At 39.4% G+C, this 19,087-nt stretch overlaps 1 protein-coding gene across 1 annotated transcript in view; it reads left to right on the top strand.

The window, feature by feature from the left end:
* The window catches only part of LOC117514693 (lysophosphatidylcholine acyltransferase 1), a 71,683-nt gene that overhangs the window by 44,489 nt on the left and 8,107 nt on the right, over nucleotides 1-19,087 (top strand). Inside the window, exons 6-11 of the mRNA XM_034175255.1 lie at nucleotides 842-900; nucleotides 3,820-3,854; nucleotides 4,478-4,532; nucleotides 4,628-4,710; nucleotides 6,485-6,610; nucleotides 14,484-14,637. Of these exons, the coding sequence (XP_034031146.1) occupies nucleotides 842-900; nucleotides 3,820-3,854; nucleotides 4,478-4,532; nucleotides 4,628-4,710; nucleotides 6,485-6,610; nucleotides 14,484-14,637 (512 nt within the window). The remainder of the gene's footprint in view (nucleotides 1-841; nucleotides 901-3,819; nucleotides 3,855-4,477; nucleotides 4,533-4,627; nucleotides 4,711-6,484; nucleotides 6,611-14,483; nucleotides 14,638-19,087) is intronic.

Below are 19,087 nucleotides of genomic sequence, written 5' to 3'. Positions count from 1 at the left end.
CTTTTGAAGCCGCTGAGGTCCTTCATGCTGGATTGATACACAGGGAAACTTGCCACATGTCCAAAATGTTGTAGCTGACACTTCCTCGCAATGCAAGTGATACTTTGAGTTTCTCAAAGGAACCACTCATTTGGCACAAAGTAATTCCAGTTGTACCCAAAGATCCTCTGAAGGGAACTGGCACCAGAGGCATCCAGTCATCACCTGGTGGACCTCCATTTATCACAGCCATACTGTAAGATGAGAAGCACCAGGAGCCTAAAGACTGGGCCCTTTGTTCTCCAGAAAAGGTATCAGCATCACCGATCATCACCAGCGACCTTCCCAAGCATCTCTTGAGCTCTAAGGGCGAGAACCACAAACATCAATGTCACTGTTTAGATACATGAATCTCTACAAGTTCAGTGCTTTTGCCGCATACAGATGCACCTCTGATGACCAAGTCCAGGAATTCAGTGAAAGCCTGGATCGTAGACTTGATGCAGGAAATTCACAAACTCTGCTATAAATAGGGTCACAGGGGAGCTGGAGTCTATCCCAGGGGCATGAACGTGGCTAGAGCCTTTTATTAATAATTCTGATTATTCACATTTGTTTGCGTTTATTTTGAAACATATGGAATTGTGTACGTGAAAATGTAGACTGGGATTGCATCACTGATTGGTTATGAATTTTGTCATTGTAATTCCATGTTAGATTATTCTTTTTAATTGCACTTGCTCATCTCCCTGCATTAGGTATTGATATCATGAGTAAAAAGTGGTCTGTGTGTGTATTTATTCTGTGTATTGTGTGCAACGTATAATCAGTGAACTTTTTGATTCTTTTTACATTCTTGTAGGGGCTTTCATCCCAGCCGTACCAGTGCAGCCTGTGGTGATTCGTTACCCAAATAAACTGGTAAAAACCATAATTCTTACATTATTGCAACTGCAGTTAAAACTAGTTGTAACTAATACTTGGACTTTGCTGCTAAAGTGTGTTACAGCAATTATATAAACCTAGTTGTTGGGAAAAGTGCATTTTTTTTATAATACTTGATATTTACATACTTAATATTTAACAATCCTACATATTGCTAAGGATCAGTTGGAATCACTTTTGAGTATCTCATCAATTGTTGCATCATATATAAGGACAATAAAAGCTCAATTTAATTCAATTCAATAACTTATTCATTTATACCTTGCACTAATTCCATATCTTGCACTACTTTCTCTCTGCCATTTTGCACCACTTGTATGTTGCTATTATTATTTTGTATTTTTATTTTTATTTTCCTGTTTTATTATGCTAAAGTGCTGTATGTTGTCTTCTGTTGTAATATGTTATTGTATGCTGTTGTATGTTTTCCTCTGTCTTTTGTTGTCATATGTTGTGTTCTTTTGTTAAGAGGTACCACACGGAATTTTGTTGTATTTTATTCAATGACAATAAAGCTCAATTCAGTCCATTTTATTCACTGCTTACTGATTGACGTGTCTGTAAGAGTAAGATTAGTTGGGTCACCCAGGTGTCTCTTTCCTCAGTCCAATCTTTCTACTCCTCTAGGGAATGCCAAACTGTTACATGTGAGATCTAATCCCTAGTACATTCTTGGCGTACTGCAGGATTTTTTTTCCAGGTGTACTTGTTCAAACAATTGTCCAAAGGAGGAATTTGAGATGGCAACCTAATCAGATGCCTGAATCACCTCAGCTCATCTCTGTTAATGCAAGAGTACTGTAGTTCCATGTAATGTCAGAGAATTTACGTTGCGCCTGGTAAAACTCACATACAATGGATTCAGGTTGACCAGTGAATTTTGTCCATTATAATCAAAATCCATCATATGTATAAAACAGAGAAAATCTGTTATATGTATGTAATGGATTATTCTCAGTCAGGAGGCGCCGACCGATCTACAGGGAATATATACAGTGTTTATTACAAGGAAAACCATACAAAAGCATTGGGGCCTTTGCTTTTGTCTGGTGAGTGTGAGTATCCAGTTCATACAATGACGTTTTAGGTGAGTTTTACTGTAGATACAATTCCAAGAAACTGCCTTCTCAATAACAGTCAGTGGTTGGGGATTTGGCACTTACTGTAGTCCTTTTCAGCAATATGCATACTTAATGGGATTTCAAAGAATTAGACCATGACCCTTGCATACAGTGACTGGCTTGTTCTGTGTCAGGGAATTCCATTTTAACTTCTGTTGAGGTTGAATGGTACGCTGTCAAACTCTTTAAATGGATTTTATTTGCCTCCATGTTTTGGGAAAGGTGTAGTGGAACATTTTGATGAAGAATACACCCTCAGTGGTGACAAAATGTGCACAAGATCTCCTGCTAGTTTGTCTTTGGCTTTAGGTGGGCAGGGGATAATCATGTAATGCCCTGGTCACATGGCACATGGCTAAAGCTGGATGAAGGATAAAAAGTCAAAAATTGTTGCAAAAAGGTGGACGACAGATCTTACACTTTTTCTATGACCGAAAAGCCTGCGAAGTCGGACAGAACTTAAAACAAAAATAAAAACGAAGGGAACATCAACTTCAATGCTTTAAATGAAATCAAAAACGGAACATTCATGATGATGTGACCGAAAACAGGTGTAAAACGAGGTGCACACGCAGGCCAGCCAGAAATGGTTGAAACGTGTGTAAATAGTTAAAGTACTTGATAAAATGTTGTTAACGCAGTTGTTTCTGTATAAAAATGTTGCTTTTTCTTCCCAAACATGGACGGTTCATTAACGATACAAGGATGTTTCGTTCAGCTTATCAAAGCTTTAGTTATTAATTCGTTCAGGTATTGTCAACCTTCGTTCAAGACATCGGACTTGGGAGTTTAAACGACAGCCAAATGAAATGCTAACATTACAAATACTAAGCAAACAATAAGAAACTGTCAAGAGCAAAGCAAAACGAAATGCGGACAAATTAAGGTTTTCTGCAGTATTCGTTTAAAAATTCTGATGAGGTGCCATCTGCAAGAACGAAGCTGAACGGAGGTTAAACAATGCCTCAGGAAGTCAGCGAAAGTCCAGATTTCTTGTTTCATTCAGGCTTTGTTGACCTGTTAGTGCTGTGTGACCGGGGCTTAACTTAGGTAAGTCATTCATGAGATGTAGGAAAGTTACTGGAACGGTTCACCAAGTCGCACTATTCTGCGACTATCTGTGGAGCTCTGCCTTCTCTGGACCATTAACCTTCTGTTCAGGAACTTAGAAAAAACTGCAGAAAGTGTTTAGGAATTGTCATCCCCCGTTTTGTTGTTAAACCATACAGTCATATTGTATCACTTGCTTTGTTGAAATTGTCATTGACTAGCTTTAAGAAACCCTGCTAGAATATAGTAGTAGTGTGGGACTGTTGGAACCAATGATGACCTGTGTTTGATTGGCAAGACAGGCTGGTAACTAGTTAGTTGACTTATTCAGAAAATAAGATGCTCAGTTATCATGTTTGATGTCTCAAAAATTCTACTCTGGCACTGAAGGAAAGTATAGAGCAGGCAGTTTGCTGGATAAGGAGATGGCCTGTCAATATGTAGACTTGGATTTTATTAATGCTTATGTTACCTGTCTGTGTCCCTGGACAAGACAAGACAGTCTGCATTGTTTCAGTTTGCCCAGCTGTAAAAATGGGTACCAACCTTTGCTGGGGAAGTAATGCATGTCAGACTGAAGTTTCGCCCAGGTGGAGTTAAAGACTCTTATCCGCTTCACAGTACGGAATTTATTTGTGGAGCTTGTTAGTTTATTCATATTTGAAATATTGTACTTGTATCCAGTTGGTTTCAGTTCTTTAATTTTGCCATTTTCTGTGTACAGGACACAATCACATGGACATGGCAGGGACCAGGAGCGTGAGTACATAATTTGTAGTTTACATTTTATTGTTTTGTGTTTGTTTTTATTGGCTGATAGAATCCTACTGATATTTTTGGGATTTTACAAAAGTTTGAATCTTGTCATTTGTTTTCACAAAAAGCAAAATATTGAGACAGTTACACGTGTTTCATGTCTGATGAAATATCTATATTCCCTCTGACCCCATCAATTTGATGCTTTCTGTTCATTTTTTAAAAATGTATTGATGTATAATTCTACCCACTGTACTGGGTAGAATTAAGTTTCAAAGAAGGAATTTAAAAGTCTCAGTAGCAAATTCCAGTGTGATTAAGACATTGTAGTCTGTAATCCAAAAAGTCTGACTTATTCTTTCTGAGGGGCGGAAAAAACAAACAAAAAATACTTTGTGAAAAGAAAGAAAGAAAAAATGTTACACTGAAAGAAATAAAGGGTGTAATTGTATTCCCGTACAGAATATTAATGCATCAATTCAGTTTGTTTTGAGTTAGTGGCACAAATATAATACGGCAGAGTTCTGCCGTATTATATGCCGTAAAAGTGTAAAGTTCTTAAAATATTTATAGAACATGATATCTGTCTTGTGTCATTGGCATCTTATTCTAATAATGTTTCTCAGGTTTAAAATCTTGTGGCTGACACTGTGCCAGTTGCACAATGAATTTGTGATAGAGGTGAGTGTGAGGTTAACATGCCCTAGATGACTTGCCGTTTCTTTTTTAACAACCACAAAGGTTTGGCTGAGTTAACATTTCTGTTTTCTGTGCAGTACCTTCCCATCTACACGCCATCAGAGGATGAGAAAAAGAATCCTGTACTATATGCAATAAATGTAAGACGTGTTATGGCCAAGTAAGTTAAAATACTTCATTTGTTGCTTTTGGTTGAAAATGTGCTAAAGTCAATGTAATTGTTGTGGGTTACTATTTGCTGTGTGTCATGTATATCCTAGACTTGCTTTTTATTCTTTGGTTTGTATCTTCAGGATGTATTTCCAGAATTGTTATAGATACTTTCATTGCTGTTGAAACTGGAATCAGTCATAGTACAGTTATATTTCTTGATGGGACGGTTTACAATGCATTCAGAAAGTATTCACAGCGCTTCACTTTTTCGACATTTTATGTTACAGCCTTATTCACAACACCCCATAATGACAACATGAACATTTTGTTGTTGTTGTTGTTGCATTATTAAAAATAAAAAAAAATCTAAGAAATTACTTGTACATAAGTATTTGTAGCCCTTGCTCAATACTTTGTTGATGTACCTTAAGCAGCAATTACAGCAATTATTGAATATGATGCCACAAGCTTGGTGCACCTATCTTTGGGCAGTTTCCTCTTTGCAGCACCTCTCAAGCTCCGACAGGTTGGATGAGGAGTGTCGGTGCACAGCCATTTTCAGATCTCTCCAGGGATGTTCAGTTGGATTCACGTCTGGCTGGACCACTCAAGGACGTTCACAGAGTTGTCCTGAAGCCCTTCCTTTGATATCTTGGCTGTGTGCTTATGGTCATTGTCCTGCTGAAAGGTAAACCATCGCTCCGGTCATGCTCTGGAGCAGGTTTTCATCCAGGTTGTCTCTGTACATTGTTGCATTCATCTTTCCCTCAATCCTGACTAGTCTCCCAGTTCCTGCCGCTGAAAACCATTCCCACAGCATGATGCTGCCACCATCATGTTTCACTACAGGTATGGTGCCTGGTTTCCTCCAAACATGACGCCTGGCATGTATAATGCACATGGCAAGATTGCTGCAGAAATGGTTGTCCTTCTGGAAGGTTCTCCTCTCTCCACAGAGGAATGTTGGAGCTCTGAAAGAGTGACCATCAGGCTGTTGGTCAAAAAAAAAACTTAAAAAAAAGAAAACACTTTTTTCACATTGTTATTATGGGATATTGTGTTTAGAATTTTGAGGCAGAAAATAAATTTCATCCATTTTGGAAGAAGGTTGTAACATAATAAAATGTGGAAAAAGTGAAGTGCTGTGAATACTTTCCAGATGCACCGTATACATTTGTGTTATGTCCTTTTGGTGTGTGTGTGTGTTTCACTGGTACTCTGATTTGTTTTTGTACTTGCCATGAATAATACCTTTTTTACTTTCCCAAATAACAAATTGTCAGATCTGGTTAGACTTGAAAACAAGTTCAGACCAAAGTCTTACAGAGGTGTGATCCCTCATGGTTTAGATGTTGAAATTGTGGAAAACATTAATGATGATCTCTTCCTTTTTAAAAATATATTCTGGACTGGTTCAGCCTTTATTAAAATCCAAGATACTCTTTTTGGATGACAATTGAAATTAAGTCATGTATATTATGAGAGTAAATATGAGGCAATTTGCAAATATGCAACTACAGCATCATCCTTGCTGTCCATAAAATCTGTTGTGTGTTTATGCTGGTCTGTTTGACCTAAATATAACTGCACTGTATAAAATGCACATTTCCATGCCGTGCTTGAAAGCTGAAACTATTATGTTGTAAAAGCACAAAATATTAGTAGGCATTTCACTGAACTTCAAACCAGCCGTGTTGCTACCGTACTGCGCTTTACATGCCTTAAGGTAAGATTGATTTGCGCACACTGTTGTTTGATTGTCTGCTGTGTGCTGTGCTCAGAGCCCTGGGAGTGCCCGTTACAGACTATTCATTTGACGACTGCCAGCTGGCCATGGCAGAAGGCCAGCTCAGACTTCCAGTCAACACTTGCCTGCTGGACTTTGCCAAGCTTGTCAGGAGACTGGGGTGAGTCTCTTGAATTTCCCTGTGCAGTTCACCCATCAATGAACAGTAGATAAGGGACGCACGGATGTGCAACTTGTGCTTCAATGACCACAGCAGGCAGTGTGTACATTTGGGGGAATTAGCCATTGATCAACAAGCTGTCTCTTGAGGACAGTGCAGACTGACTGGACCTGATCTGAATGTTGTGTAGTTTTCTGTCCCACTTACTGTGTAAGTTAGGCGTGGAAGTATGAGTTTACGCATGTATCACGCCTTGTGGCAGAAAGATTGATTGTCCAGTTTGAGAGAAAATTTGTTTGGAGGAATGAAAGCAACTACATAAATGGAGAAAACAGAATATGTGGTTGAGGCTTTCAGTACAATACAGTGTATATTCTCACATGTGGGACTGAGCTGTGAGCATGATTCTACTTTTCTCCATTGCACAGGGGTTTCATAAAGCAAGGAAGTAAAAGTTGTAATGAAAAAAGTAACACTTGCACACTTATTCTTGCAGCGGTGCATGTCAAAATGCTTGTGTGGGAGGAGTTTTCTGTGAATATTTTGAATTTCTGTCTGTAGAAAGTTTCTGGTGCCTTTTCAGAACAAAATAAGAGAATGTCTTTATACTTCACTTATGAATTGCAATACACTGTTATATACTGTTACAATATACTCATCTTTGCTAAGAATCTAGGGCTGAATTTTTTATTGTTTTACTTTGTTTAAAGCCCCCACCAGTCAAACTTTTCTTGTCCCGCCCCTGTAAAACTGCATTTCCATTATGACTGCTTCTAGAAGTGCATGAATTAAATTCTGTGACTATTTAAATGTGAAACATTGAAATGTGACCTAAAATAAGATACAGGAAATGTACTAATTTCTTTAATCCACTCAGAAAGTTGACAAATACATCTGGAATTTAGGCTTTTTATTTCTTTAATAATGCCCGAGTGAATCTGAAACCCATTCAGTGGTTTGCATTTGAAAGCGTTATTGAAGAACTGAAGTCTTAAAAACAGAACAGAGTTCATCTTCAGAGCAGAGTACATGACATGAAAGTACATCAGAGTACATCTCATCAAAGTACATCACAACAAAGTATGTTGCATGAAAAATTGTCAGTCTAATGACTCTGAATACTCACATAATTTATACTTCATTTATTCTGGCTGATAATTTATATATTAATAGCCAGATGGCTTCTGTGTGGGTGTATGCGTGCATGTGTATGGCTTTGATCTCTGAGAAACTGGAGATAGCTGACATTTTCCATTTGGTATGCTTATGTATTTTGGGTCAAGGATGAACGCAGTGAAAACAGAAATTTGATAGGACTAGTATTTTTGGAGAAATTAGGGATATTGGCTACCAGAGATCAGTAGACATTGATATTTAAATTTTGCACTTACATGCATTCCAGCAGGGAGCGGTAAATTATCTATATATTAAAAGCCAAGTGGTGTGTGTGTGTGTGTGTGTGCACACACACGCGCCATTTGGTATGCTTATGTATTTTGGGTCAAGGATGAACGTCGTCATAACAGAATGTTGATAGGACTAATTTTTTGGGTGAAACTACGATATTAGCTAAGAACACTGAACAATGGATGTTAATAATTACATGCTGGACTCACACACAATTCCAGCAGGGGGTGCTAAATCATCTTTTAAAAGCAAAGTGGTGTGTGCGATTTTTATTTAGTAAGTTTAATGTAAGTGCATAATATAATTGTAATTAAAAATACATCGATGACACAAGAAAGTGTAAACCTTTTTGTTGACAGTGTATCGAGATCTACCAAGCCATATGGAACGCCACAACGTAGCCGCAATATATACAATATATATTAATAATTATATTAATATATATAGTGATCGATCTCTGCTCCCCTCCACAGCATGTCTTTTTCCCGGTTTTCTCCCTCAGCCCCAACCAGTCCCAGCAGAAGACTGCCCCTCCCTGAGCCTGGTTCTGCTGGAGGTTTCTTCCTGTTAAAAGGGAGTTTTTCCTTCCCACTGTAGCCAAGTGCTTGCTCACAGGGGGTCGTTTTGACCGTTGGGGTTTTACATAATTGTTGTATGGCCTTGCCTTACAATATAAAGCGCCTTGGGGCAACTGTTTGTTGTGATTTGGCGCTATATAAAAAAAATTGATTGATTGATTGATAATATGTATTAATTATAAATAATTAATACAATACAATAACATAATTTTCTGGCAGGTTGTAACAATAATAATGCATCATTGAAGTAAATGTGCATGGTGGAAATAAGCACAAGTAGGCCAAGGACTGGCCTCAAGTTGTAAAAGTTGTTCCCTAGCTTAGTGGGACTTCTGGCCCTGAGAGAAGGAAGCTGGTCTCTCATAGTCCGGACAGTAGAGCAGGCGTAAGCAAAAGCAGTCCTCTGTTTTCCATTTGGGGAAAACAGAGAGGACTACTGACAACAGGCTCTTTGGATGCAAAATCAGTGAAGGGCCAGTCAAATTCTGACAAGATGCTCTGCATGTGATCACAGCATGCGCTCTCAGGCTCCGCCCAGTCTGTGTCCATGTGTGGAAAGTTCTGCAGGTCACACTGTTGCAACCTGTTTGATAGTGCATGTAATTTGCTTTTAACGTGCTTTCAAATCCAAAAGCTGTGCATATTCAGCATGGTTTGAATGTTTCAGAAATTCTTTAATTTCAGGCAGAAGACCATTCCAGAAATGTACCTCTGCTGAGCCACCTAATGTCTGGGTGCAGCAGATGTGTGTCTCCTCCAGCTCTGAACAGAATAAATGTGTCCTCAGAACACTGCAATCTTGTTCGTCACATTCGTCACTCTTCATATTTATGGACCATGAATCATTGTGCTGCTTGCCGACTTTTCACTTCCTGGACTTTTCGAGCGAGCAGGGGGGATTTAGTCGGGTTAGCGTTAGAAGTTAGTATCGCATTTCTTGTGAATCGTCTGAAGTGCCTCTCCAAATTCCCTTTCTTTAGTAAAGCAACATTTACATTGCAGATAAGACAGATGGATTTGCCATTCGAATAAATTAAAAAATAATACAGAATGAAAATTATAATTTATCCACCATAGAAGAAGGGCTATTCTTAACTCAGCCACATGGGGTGTGCAGCCAGTACATTCTGAGTGCCGGTCCCAAGCCCGGATAAATGAGGAGGGTTGCGTCAGGAAGGGCATCCGGCGTAAAACAAGCCAACCCAGCTATGCAGACTCAGAATTGAATTCCCATACCGGATCGGTCGCGGCCCGGGTTAACAACGTCCGCCATCGGTGCTATTGCCCAACAGGGTGCCGGTGGAAATTGGGCTACTGCTGGGCGAAGACGACGACGAAGAAGAGGAGGAAAACGTTGCCACGAACAGCGGGAGAAGAAGAAAACTAGAAGGGTGGAAATGAGAGTGGGGACTTTGAATGTTGGTAGTATGACTGGTAAAGGGAGAGAGCTGGCTGATATGATGGAGAGGAGAAAGGTAGACATATTGTGTGTGCAGGAGACCAAGTGGAAGGGAAGTAAGAGCAGGAGCATTGGCGGTGGGTACAAGTTATTGTACCATGGTGAGGACAGGAAGAGAAATGGTGTTGGGGTCATTTTAAAGGAAGAGTATGTTAAAAGTGTGTTGGAGGTTAAGCGAGTGTCTGACAGGGTGATGAGTGTGAAGTTGGAAATTGAAGGGGTGATGATGAATATCATCAGTGCATATGCCCCACAGGTAGGTTGTGAGATGAAGGAGAAAGAAGATTTCTGGAGTGGGTTAGATGAGGTGGTGGAGAGTGTGCCCAAGCATGAAAGAGTGGTGATAGGAGCAGACTTCAATGGGCATGTTGGTGAAGGGAACAGAGGTGATGAGGAAGTAATGGGTAGATATGGTATCAAGGATAGGAATGGGGAAGGACAGATGGTAGTTGATTTTGCAAAAAGGATGGAAATGGCTGTGGTGAATACCTACTTTAAGAAAAGGGAGGAGCACAGGGTAACATATAAGAGTGGAGGAAGGTGCACACAGGTGGACTACATTCTTTATAGGAGATGCAAGCTAAAAGAAATCACAGACTGTAAGGTGGTAGCAGGAGAGAGTGTCACTAGACAGCATAGGATGGTTGTTTGTAGGATGACTTTAGAGGTAAAGAAGAAGAAGAGAGTGAGAGCTCAACAAAGGATCAGATGGTGGAAGCTGAAGGAGGAAGACTGTTGTGTGAAATTTAGCGAGCAGGTGAGAGAAGCACTAGTTGGAGGGGAAGCAATTTTGGACAACTGGAAAAGTACTGCAGATGTGGTGAGGGAGACAGCTAGGGCAGTACTGGGTATGACATCTGGACAGTGGAAGGAAGACAAGGAGACTTGGTGGAATGAAGAGGTCCAGGAAAGCATAAGGAGAAAGAGGTTGGCGAAAAAGTTTTGGGATAGTCGGAGAGATGAAGAAAGTAGACAGGAGTACAAGGAGATGCGGCGTAAGGCGAGAAGAGAAGTGGCAAAAGCAAAGGAAAAGGCATATTGCGAGCTGTACAAGAAGTTGAATAGTAAGGAAGGAGAAAAGGACTTGTACCGATTGGCCAGACAAAGGGACAGAGCTGGAAAGGATGTGCAGCAGGTTAGGGTGGTAAAAGATGCACATGGTAATGTGCTGACAAGTGAGGAGTGTGTGCTGAGAAGGTGGAGGGAATATTTTGTAGAGTTGATGAATAAAGAAAATGAGCAAGAGAAAAGGCTGGATTATGTGGTGAGAGTAAATCAGGAAGTAAGAGATTAGCAAGGACGAAGTGAGGGCTGCTATGAAGAGGATGAACAGTGGAAAGGCAGTTGGTCCAGATGACATTCCAATGGAGGCATGGAAATGTCTAGGAGAGATGGCAGTAGAGTTTCTAACCAGATTGTTTAATAAAATCTTGGAAAGTGAGAGGATGCCTGAGGAGTGGAGACGAAGTGTGCTGGTTCCTATTTTCAAGAACAAGGGTGATGTGCAGAGCTGCAGTAACTACAGAGGCATAAAGCTGATCAGCCACAGCATGAAGTTATGGGAAAGAGTAGTAGAAGCTAGGCCTAGAAAACAGGTGACGATCTGTGAGCAGCAATATGGTTTCATGCCGAGAAAGAGCACTACAGATGCAATGTTTGCTCTGAGAATACTGTTGGAAAAGTACAGAGGACAGAAAGAGTTACATTGTGTGTTTGTGGACTTAGAAAAAGCTTATGATAGGGTGCCAAGAGAAGAGTTGTGGCATTGTATGAGGAAGTCTGGAGTGGCAGAGAAGTACGTTAGGGTAGTGCAGGACATGTACAAGAATAGTGTGACAGCGATGAGATGCGCAGTCGGAATGACAGACTCATTCAAGGTGGAGGTGGGATTACACCAAGGATCAGCTCTGAGTCCTTTCTTGTTTGCAGTGGTGATGGACAGGTTGACAGATGAGATCAGACAGGAGTCCCCATGGACTGTGATGTTTGCAGATGACATTGTGATCTGTAGTGAGAGTAGAGAGCAAGTTGAGTCTAGTCTGGAGAAGTGGAGATATGCTTTGGAGAGAAGGGGAATGAAAGTCAGTAGAAGCAAGACTGAGTACATGTGTGTGAATGAGAGGGAGCCCAGTGTAATAGTGCAGTTACAAGGAGTAGAAGTGGTGAAAGTAGATGAGTTTAAATATTTGGGGTCAACTGTTCAAAGTAATGGAGAGTGTGGTAGAGAGGTGAGAGTGCAGGCAGGGTGGAGTGGGTGGAGAAAGGTGGCAGGAGTGATTTGTGACCGAAGAATATCAGCAAGAGTGAAGGGGAAAGTTTACAAAACAGTAGTGAGACCAGCTATGTTGTATGGTTTAGAGACAGTGGCACTAACAAAAAGACAGGAGGCAGAGCTGGAGGTGGCAGAGCTGAAGATGTTGAGATTCTCTTTGGGAGTGACAAGAATGGACAAGATTAGGAATGAACATATCAGAGGGACAGCTCAGGTGGGACGGTTTGGAGACAAAGTCAGAGAGGCGAGATTGAGATGGTTTGGACATGTGCAGAGGAGGGACCCAGGGTATATAGGGAGAAGGATGCTGAGGATGGAGCCACCAGGCAGGAGGAGAAGAGGGAGACCAAAGAGGAGGTTCATGGATGTGCTGAGAGAGGACATGCAGGTGGTTGGTGTGACAGAGGAAGATACAGAGGACAGGGTGAGATGGAAACGATTGATCTGCTGTGGCGATCCCTAACGGGAACAGCCGAAAGACAAAGAAGAAGAAGGGCTATTCTTCTACTCTGGCGTTTAACGGCAGCCGGCATCCTTGTTGGTGCATTGTTGCCACCTGCTGCTTCAGTCTGTTATAGCAGCACTAAATCCTCTCGAGCCCAGTGAGTTTTTTTTTTTTTTTTTTTTTTTTTTTTTTTTTTTTCCCCTCTTTCATGCGATTCACTGGAACTCAGCCTGGGATTGCCTGGTTGGGTACGCCAGGTGTAAACACTTACTTCTATTGTGGTTCATTTAAAAATCAGTTGACAAAACATAAGTAATAATAAAGTACAATATTAATAATAGCAATAGTGTGTATATTATAACATGAACCTAAACAATTTAGAAGTACATTAAAACAGTAAATTAGTGGTAGTGGCCAAGTGGTTAATGTGCTTGGTTTCAGTTCAGAAGGCTCTGGGTTCAAATCCCACCCCTGCCACATTTCTCCATGTAATGTGGAGTTGTGTCAGGAAGGGCATCCGGCATAAAACCTGTGCCAATTCAACATGCAGATCCACCTTGGATTTGCTGTGGCGACCCCGAGTGCAAAACAAGGGAGCAGCCGAAGGGACTTACTATTAAAACAGTAAGTTAGCATTAAAAAGTTGTGTAATTAACAGGAAACTAAAGGGTTGAGATCTTCCTCTAAAAACTGTTGAGGTCTAAGGTTCTAAAACAATTTGGACTCACACACCATTCCAACTCATTATAGAAACTTAGCATAATTTATTACTACCCTTGAAAAATGTCAGTTACCTATTTTAGGAACACTACCCAAATCTAGTTATATTATATTGTTTGAAAGCTGTACTTTGTCCAAAAATAAGCAGCATGAAGAAGACGCAGCACACATACACTGAGATCATTCCATTCTCAATTGCTGCTATTTTAGAGTGAATATTCCATGTTTGGAACCTGATGTCCGTTGAGCAACAGGCTACTTTGAGCACAGAGATGGTCTGCTCACTGCTGACTTCTGTGAAGCGCCTCGAGGCAACTCTGTTGTGATTTGGTGCTATATAAATGAAAATAAATTGAAATTGAAATAAATTGTGCTCCATTCATATGAGCACACGTTTGTTTTTGTTGGGGGCTTTTTGGCCCCTTGGCTCAAAAGTATTTAATTGCCATTGTGACTGTAAATCAAGATTTACACAGTTATTACTTTGAGAATAACTCACCATGACAATAAATCTATAGTTTACGCTTTTTTGTAAGCTTTGCAATTAATCTACAGTTGATCATGGATCAATTGCAGTCTAAGATGCCACTAAAAGCTAACATTTGTACTTTGTCAAGTAGCCTAACAGTTGTGACAGCCAACAGTACATATTGAAACCCCTGTTGCTGTGTCCTCTTTCACTGTGAGTGGTATTTTGTGGAGTTATGTGGCATCAGGTGTGTGGTAATTCCAGAAGTCTCGGAACCCAGAGACAAACCGTACTGGTACAGGTGTTTTTAACTAGTTGGATGTATAGTATGTGTGATGTATATGAAATTCTATGACACATTCATACTACAGAGACTGTCAAGCCCATGGTCATTCACAGTTTGCTTAAGTCACAAAAGTCAAACTTGTTCAGTCAGTTGTGCTTCATGGTGCTGCTTTTGTGTGTATGTGGCCACCTTGTGGCATCATTATTAACCATATAGTCCTGCCCTTCACTCTTCCAGCTTGAAACCCAAGAATACAGAGAAGGTTCTTCAGGAGTATGGAAACAGAGCCAGGAAGCTGGAGGGAGAAAAGCTGGGATTGGATGAGTTTGCTCACTACTTGGATGTGCCCATTTCAGACATGCTGCGAGACATGTTTGCACTTTTTGATGAGGTAACGGGTGAGATTTTCATTACTCTCTAATTCATGCATCTTTCAGGGTTCAGTATTAGGAAGGACATCACGGTATGCCGTGCATCATGATACATGGGCCACGATTTCATTGTATTGTCACAAATGGCAGCATGACACAAATTGCAAAACTCTACAATAATTTACAGCAAATTTTAAAATGGAGCTAAATTTTTCTGATCTTGATATCTTGGCATACAAATTGATTCAAGCCAGTTCATTTTAAAACCATGTTTCAGTTTATTAAAACAGTACTGTAGTTTTTCTGGGGTACAAATCACGGTTATTTTACTAGTTTGGGAGGTCATGCCACTTACATTCTAAATTGACTTGTATAAGTGTTGGCTAAAAAAGTTCTGCCTTCTCCATGAATCTTTAAATAACAAGTACGTGCAGGAATCGTATATCTCAGGGATGAAAAATCTCCGCTTTTTGGTGGATCTCCGCTTTTGTGCCGATTGCCTGGGTCATTTTTGAGATCAGTGTTTTCCTGCAGGAACGGTTCAGTGCTGAATTGGGTGTTTTTTTACAGCAGGCACCTTGTTGGGCAGCTAAGGGGTCCTCAGGATCAGAATATTAAGTTGTTTGTGGCATTGTGGTTCCCTTTTACATGCTTGAATGTCCGCTTTTGTAATAAAGGTGGGATGTAATAGTCCATTAACGATTGTAAATTTGTTCTTTTGATATGTAAATAGAATGGCTAATTTCAGTGCTAATATAAGCTAACGTTGTTTGTAGAGGTGCACCGATCAGGATTTTTTAGGCCGATCACTGAAATTTTGATCTGCGGATACCGATCAAGGCCGATACTGATCAAGTACATATTTGGATCATGCCCAAAATAAGAATATAGGTCTAATGTATAGGATTATTTTTGCATTAAAACTTAATGAAAACAAAAAACATGCATTCAAATAAAGACACTAGAATAAACTGCCAACTTTTGTTTTATTACACTGACTTTGTTCTACCAGCAAGCTTTTTTTTTCTTCCTCCATGTTTCATGTTGCTCAGGTTACAGCCTACAGAGAATACGTTGAGAATGTAAAATACAGCCCTCATTCTATGGGGTTAAATGGTCTCATTAATATTTGTAAATGCACACAGGGTGATCTACAAATAATCATTGATTTGAAAATGTGTTCAGATATCCACAAATGCAAATTTCATATTTGTAACTTGTAAATTGGTCTTTGCAAATAATGTTGTATTTGCAAATATAAACTTAATTTGTAAAAAAAAAAAAAAAAACATTTGTAAAACTGGAAATTGTATTTGTGAATTGAGTTTCAGCATTTGTGGATCACCAATTACATCATTCATTGCTTTCCTCTGTGACGTAATTTTGAGACATTCTTTTTGCAAAATCCACAGATCCACAAACAAATCAATCAATTCAATCATTTTTTTTTTTTTTTTTTTTTTTAACTTAGTTGTCAATTCCAGTATCATGGCAGTTCACAATATAAGCAAATCAAATGAACAAAGCTTCTTTGTACTCTCTGTACCTCTACACTCATATGAAAAAACTAGCTGGGGTACCCGGCGTTGCCCAGGTTAACCTGTTTAAGATATAATCTACAAAATATTCCAAAGTTTATATTTTGTCATAATTGTAGATATCTTATAAGTATATATGTAGTCCGAATAAGCAAAGGTTTGAACTACAAACCCAAAATAGGTGGAATCCCCAAACCAAGAGAGAAAACTGAATTTTGCTGCATGCAAGAAACAACAATGAAGTTCTTCAGACTTTATATTGCAGATCAAGTATGCTCATAATCATTAATCAGAATTGATGTTATGAACTTTATAATTGTTGATACATTGCAAATCTAGTTTATAACAATGCTACAAAAATAAAATGGCTTTTAAGCAAATGTTAATTTTGGATTTGAGATGTTGAATATATATTTAAATGTAGCTTTTACTGACCAATAGTTCTGAAGAGCCTCTTGGTAGACAATGTTCCTTGTCCTTCTGTCAGGAAAGTGGATATACAGCTGATTGGGGTTACCAACTCTGGAGCATCTGACTAACTGGAAGATGGCAGGATCTGCCATATTCAGGCCAGCCACATTATCAGCAAAAGTAGTGGTTTCTTTTTGCACACTTTAAGGCATTCCATCTTTAAATGGTGTAAATGTTGCCTTGCATATTTCTTAGTTATGCATTCATTGTTATATTTAGAGAACCAACAATCTTTTCAATTGTAAAATAAAAAAAGAGGTTTGACCACTAAAAACAGTTTGAGCCATGAAACATCAACATACCAAAACTATTAGATCAACCCCAAAGCTAGTGCACTATTATAATAGGACAGAAGGTTGTGAAGAGTTGATAAATAACAAAATTTAATTTATGATATTTACATCATAATGAGCAGCCTATATACAACGCGCCATTGGAGAACACAGGTTCTATGCCCGCTTACTGGCTGATTGAAAGGGTGCTGCCCCGTCAGCAGTTAGAACTACATCATTTTTTCAAATGATCTGCAGAGTGCCATTGTGATACAGAAAACATGCGTTTGCCTGATACATTATGATCAACGCTAGGCAAGTGATACACATCATGTACACTTGACACCTTTATTTTTAGAATATGTGCAAATGTTTAGAAATACATGTACAAATTGCAAGAAAAGACAAAGCTTGATATTTTATCCATTGAACTTTTAAAGTTTAATTTACAGCCTTCCAGTAAATTTTTAAAGTTTAATTTACAGCCTGTGGTTGAAAGCTCTCTGCTAAGAGTGAAAACCTTCATTCCAAGAAGGAATAGGCTGTATTCTGATAAGTATTATATCATAGTGATTGTGTATAAGTTTTATCAAAATTCATGTGGATTGACCCCCGCCTACCCTACCCCTTCTCAGCCACCAATGCCTGGCATGGGGAGAACTATCACAATTCATGTGGATTGAAACTAACTAATATTGTTGTCTTAATATTAATTTTTTTTTGTTTGAAAATAGTACCAGGTAGTAGCCCCTGTCATGGTGGTTCAGAATATGTAACTTTGGGGAGTTCACCTTTTGTAGTTTTAGAGCCTATTCCAGACAGACAGAAAGACAAAAGTAGCCATTTATGTATATAGATAAACACAATCAAAATGCCTACTGATTCACAAATACACACTCACGCACACTGGATGTCCACTAGATGGCAGTGTGGTTCCATTCATTACACAGCAGTCTATTTAGATCTGTCAGAGCCATTTGACTCATTTTGACGGACATGGACTACATTAGATGATGGCGACTGCTCTCCTTGTCCATCCAGCTCATATCAGAAGCAAAATGAGTTTACGTCACAGAGGAAAGCGTGTCATGACAGGACCAAGCACTCCCTGCGCTACTGCCTGCACCGGTCCTTTTGATCGGCGCATTTTGCCGATCACCGATCAAACCGATCAAGGCGTGATCGGCCAATAATGATTGGTGCCCGATCGATCGGTGCACCTCTAGTTGTTTGTATTTGTGAATGGCAGCCATTGCGATGACCGGCGTGTGGACCAGAGCTTTGCCCTGGTGAAACATAATGCCTAGGCGGAGCATTCCACACTGCTTCTGCTTTATTTGCTCCTGCAGTTGTGGGAAAAGGGAAGCATAATCTTAAAAATGGTAGTACATGGGAAGTAGGATTTTATTTATGTTTTCTTCTCACATTGAAATTTAAAAATATCCAAATAAATGACACTATCATTTTCTCTTCTACTATTTTTTTTTTTAAGCCTATTCACATTATGCAAAGTGAGATAGAGGAGCCAAGCACTTGTGTGATGACAGAAGGAAGTATAATTTTGATGACAAATTGCTTGCTGAGGCAGACTTTGCAGCGTGGCTTAAACCAGTAACCGTGTTCTATGTATACGGGCAAAACTTTTCTCCCTAATACTCACGCATTTATGTTGTTTTGTTTTCCGCTTTTAGTTATTGTAATAGTGGTCTTAATTTTCATTCCAGTTGGCATTTTAAAAAAATGTACAGTCTTGCCAGCAGTCATTCATCAATGAATATCCATGTGGGCACAACCCTCCATGGTAAGGAATTCAGTATTGCCACATTTCAAAAACACGTCTGTGTATATCAGTATTTTTACCTACTACTGTGTGCATGAGTTTCATTGAAGGCTATTCTGCATGCCTGAAATTGCAAGCAAAAACTGTTTTGTGCAGCAATACTTGTACTAGTTTCACTTCCTTGTCTTGCTTGTTGTTGAAATAATCATATTGGAGGCAGAACTTTTCAGCCGACTCTCATATGTCAAAAATAAAGCCGCAACAACACAAAAATCATGGTTCAAGGAAACAGGAAATGCAACATTTAAAGGTATTTAGTCTGTTTCCTTTAGACTGGTGTGTGACTGAAGTGTCTTTCCAGATTGTTAGACATTTTTTTTTTTTTATTCATTTCTTGTGAAATATGTTT

Source organism: Thalassophryne amazonica, chromosome 7, assembly GCF_902500255.1.
Source record: "Thalassophryne amazonica chromosome 7, fThaAma1.1, whole genome shotgun sequence".
Lineage (NCBI taxonomy): Eukaryota > Metazoa > Chordata > Actinopteri > Batrachoidiformes > Batrachoididae > Thalassophryne > Thalassophryne amazonica.
Note: the sequence above shows the minus strand (reverse complement) of the source record. Positions and strands in the feature narration are given on the sequence as shown.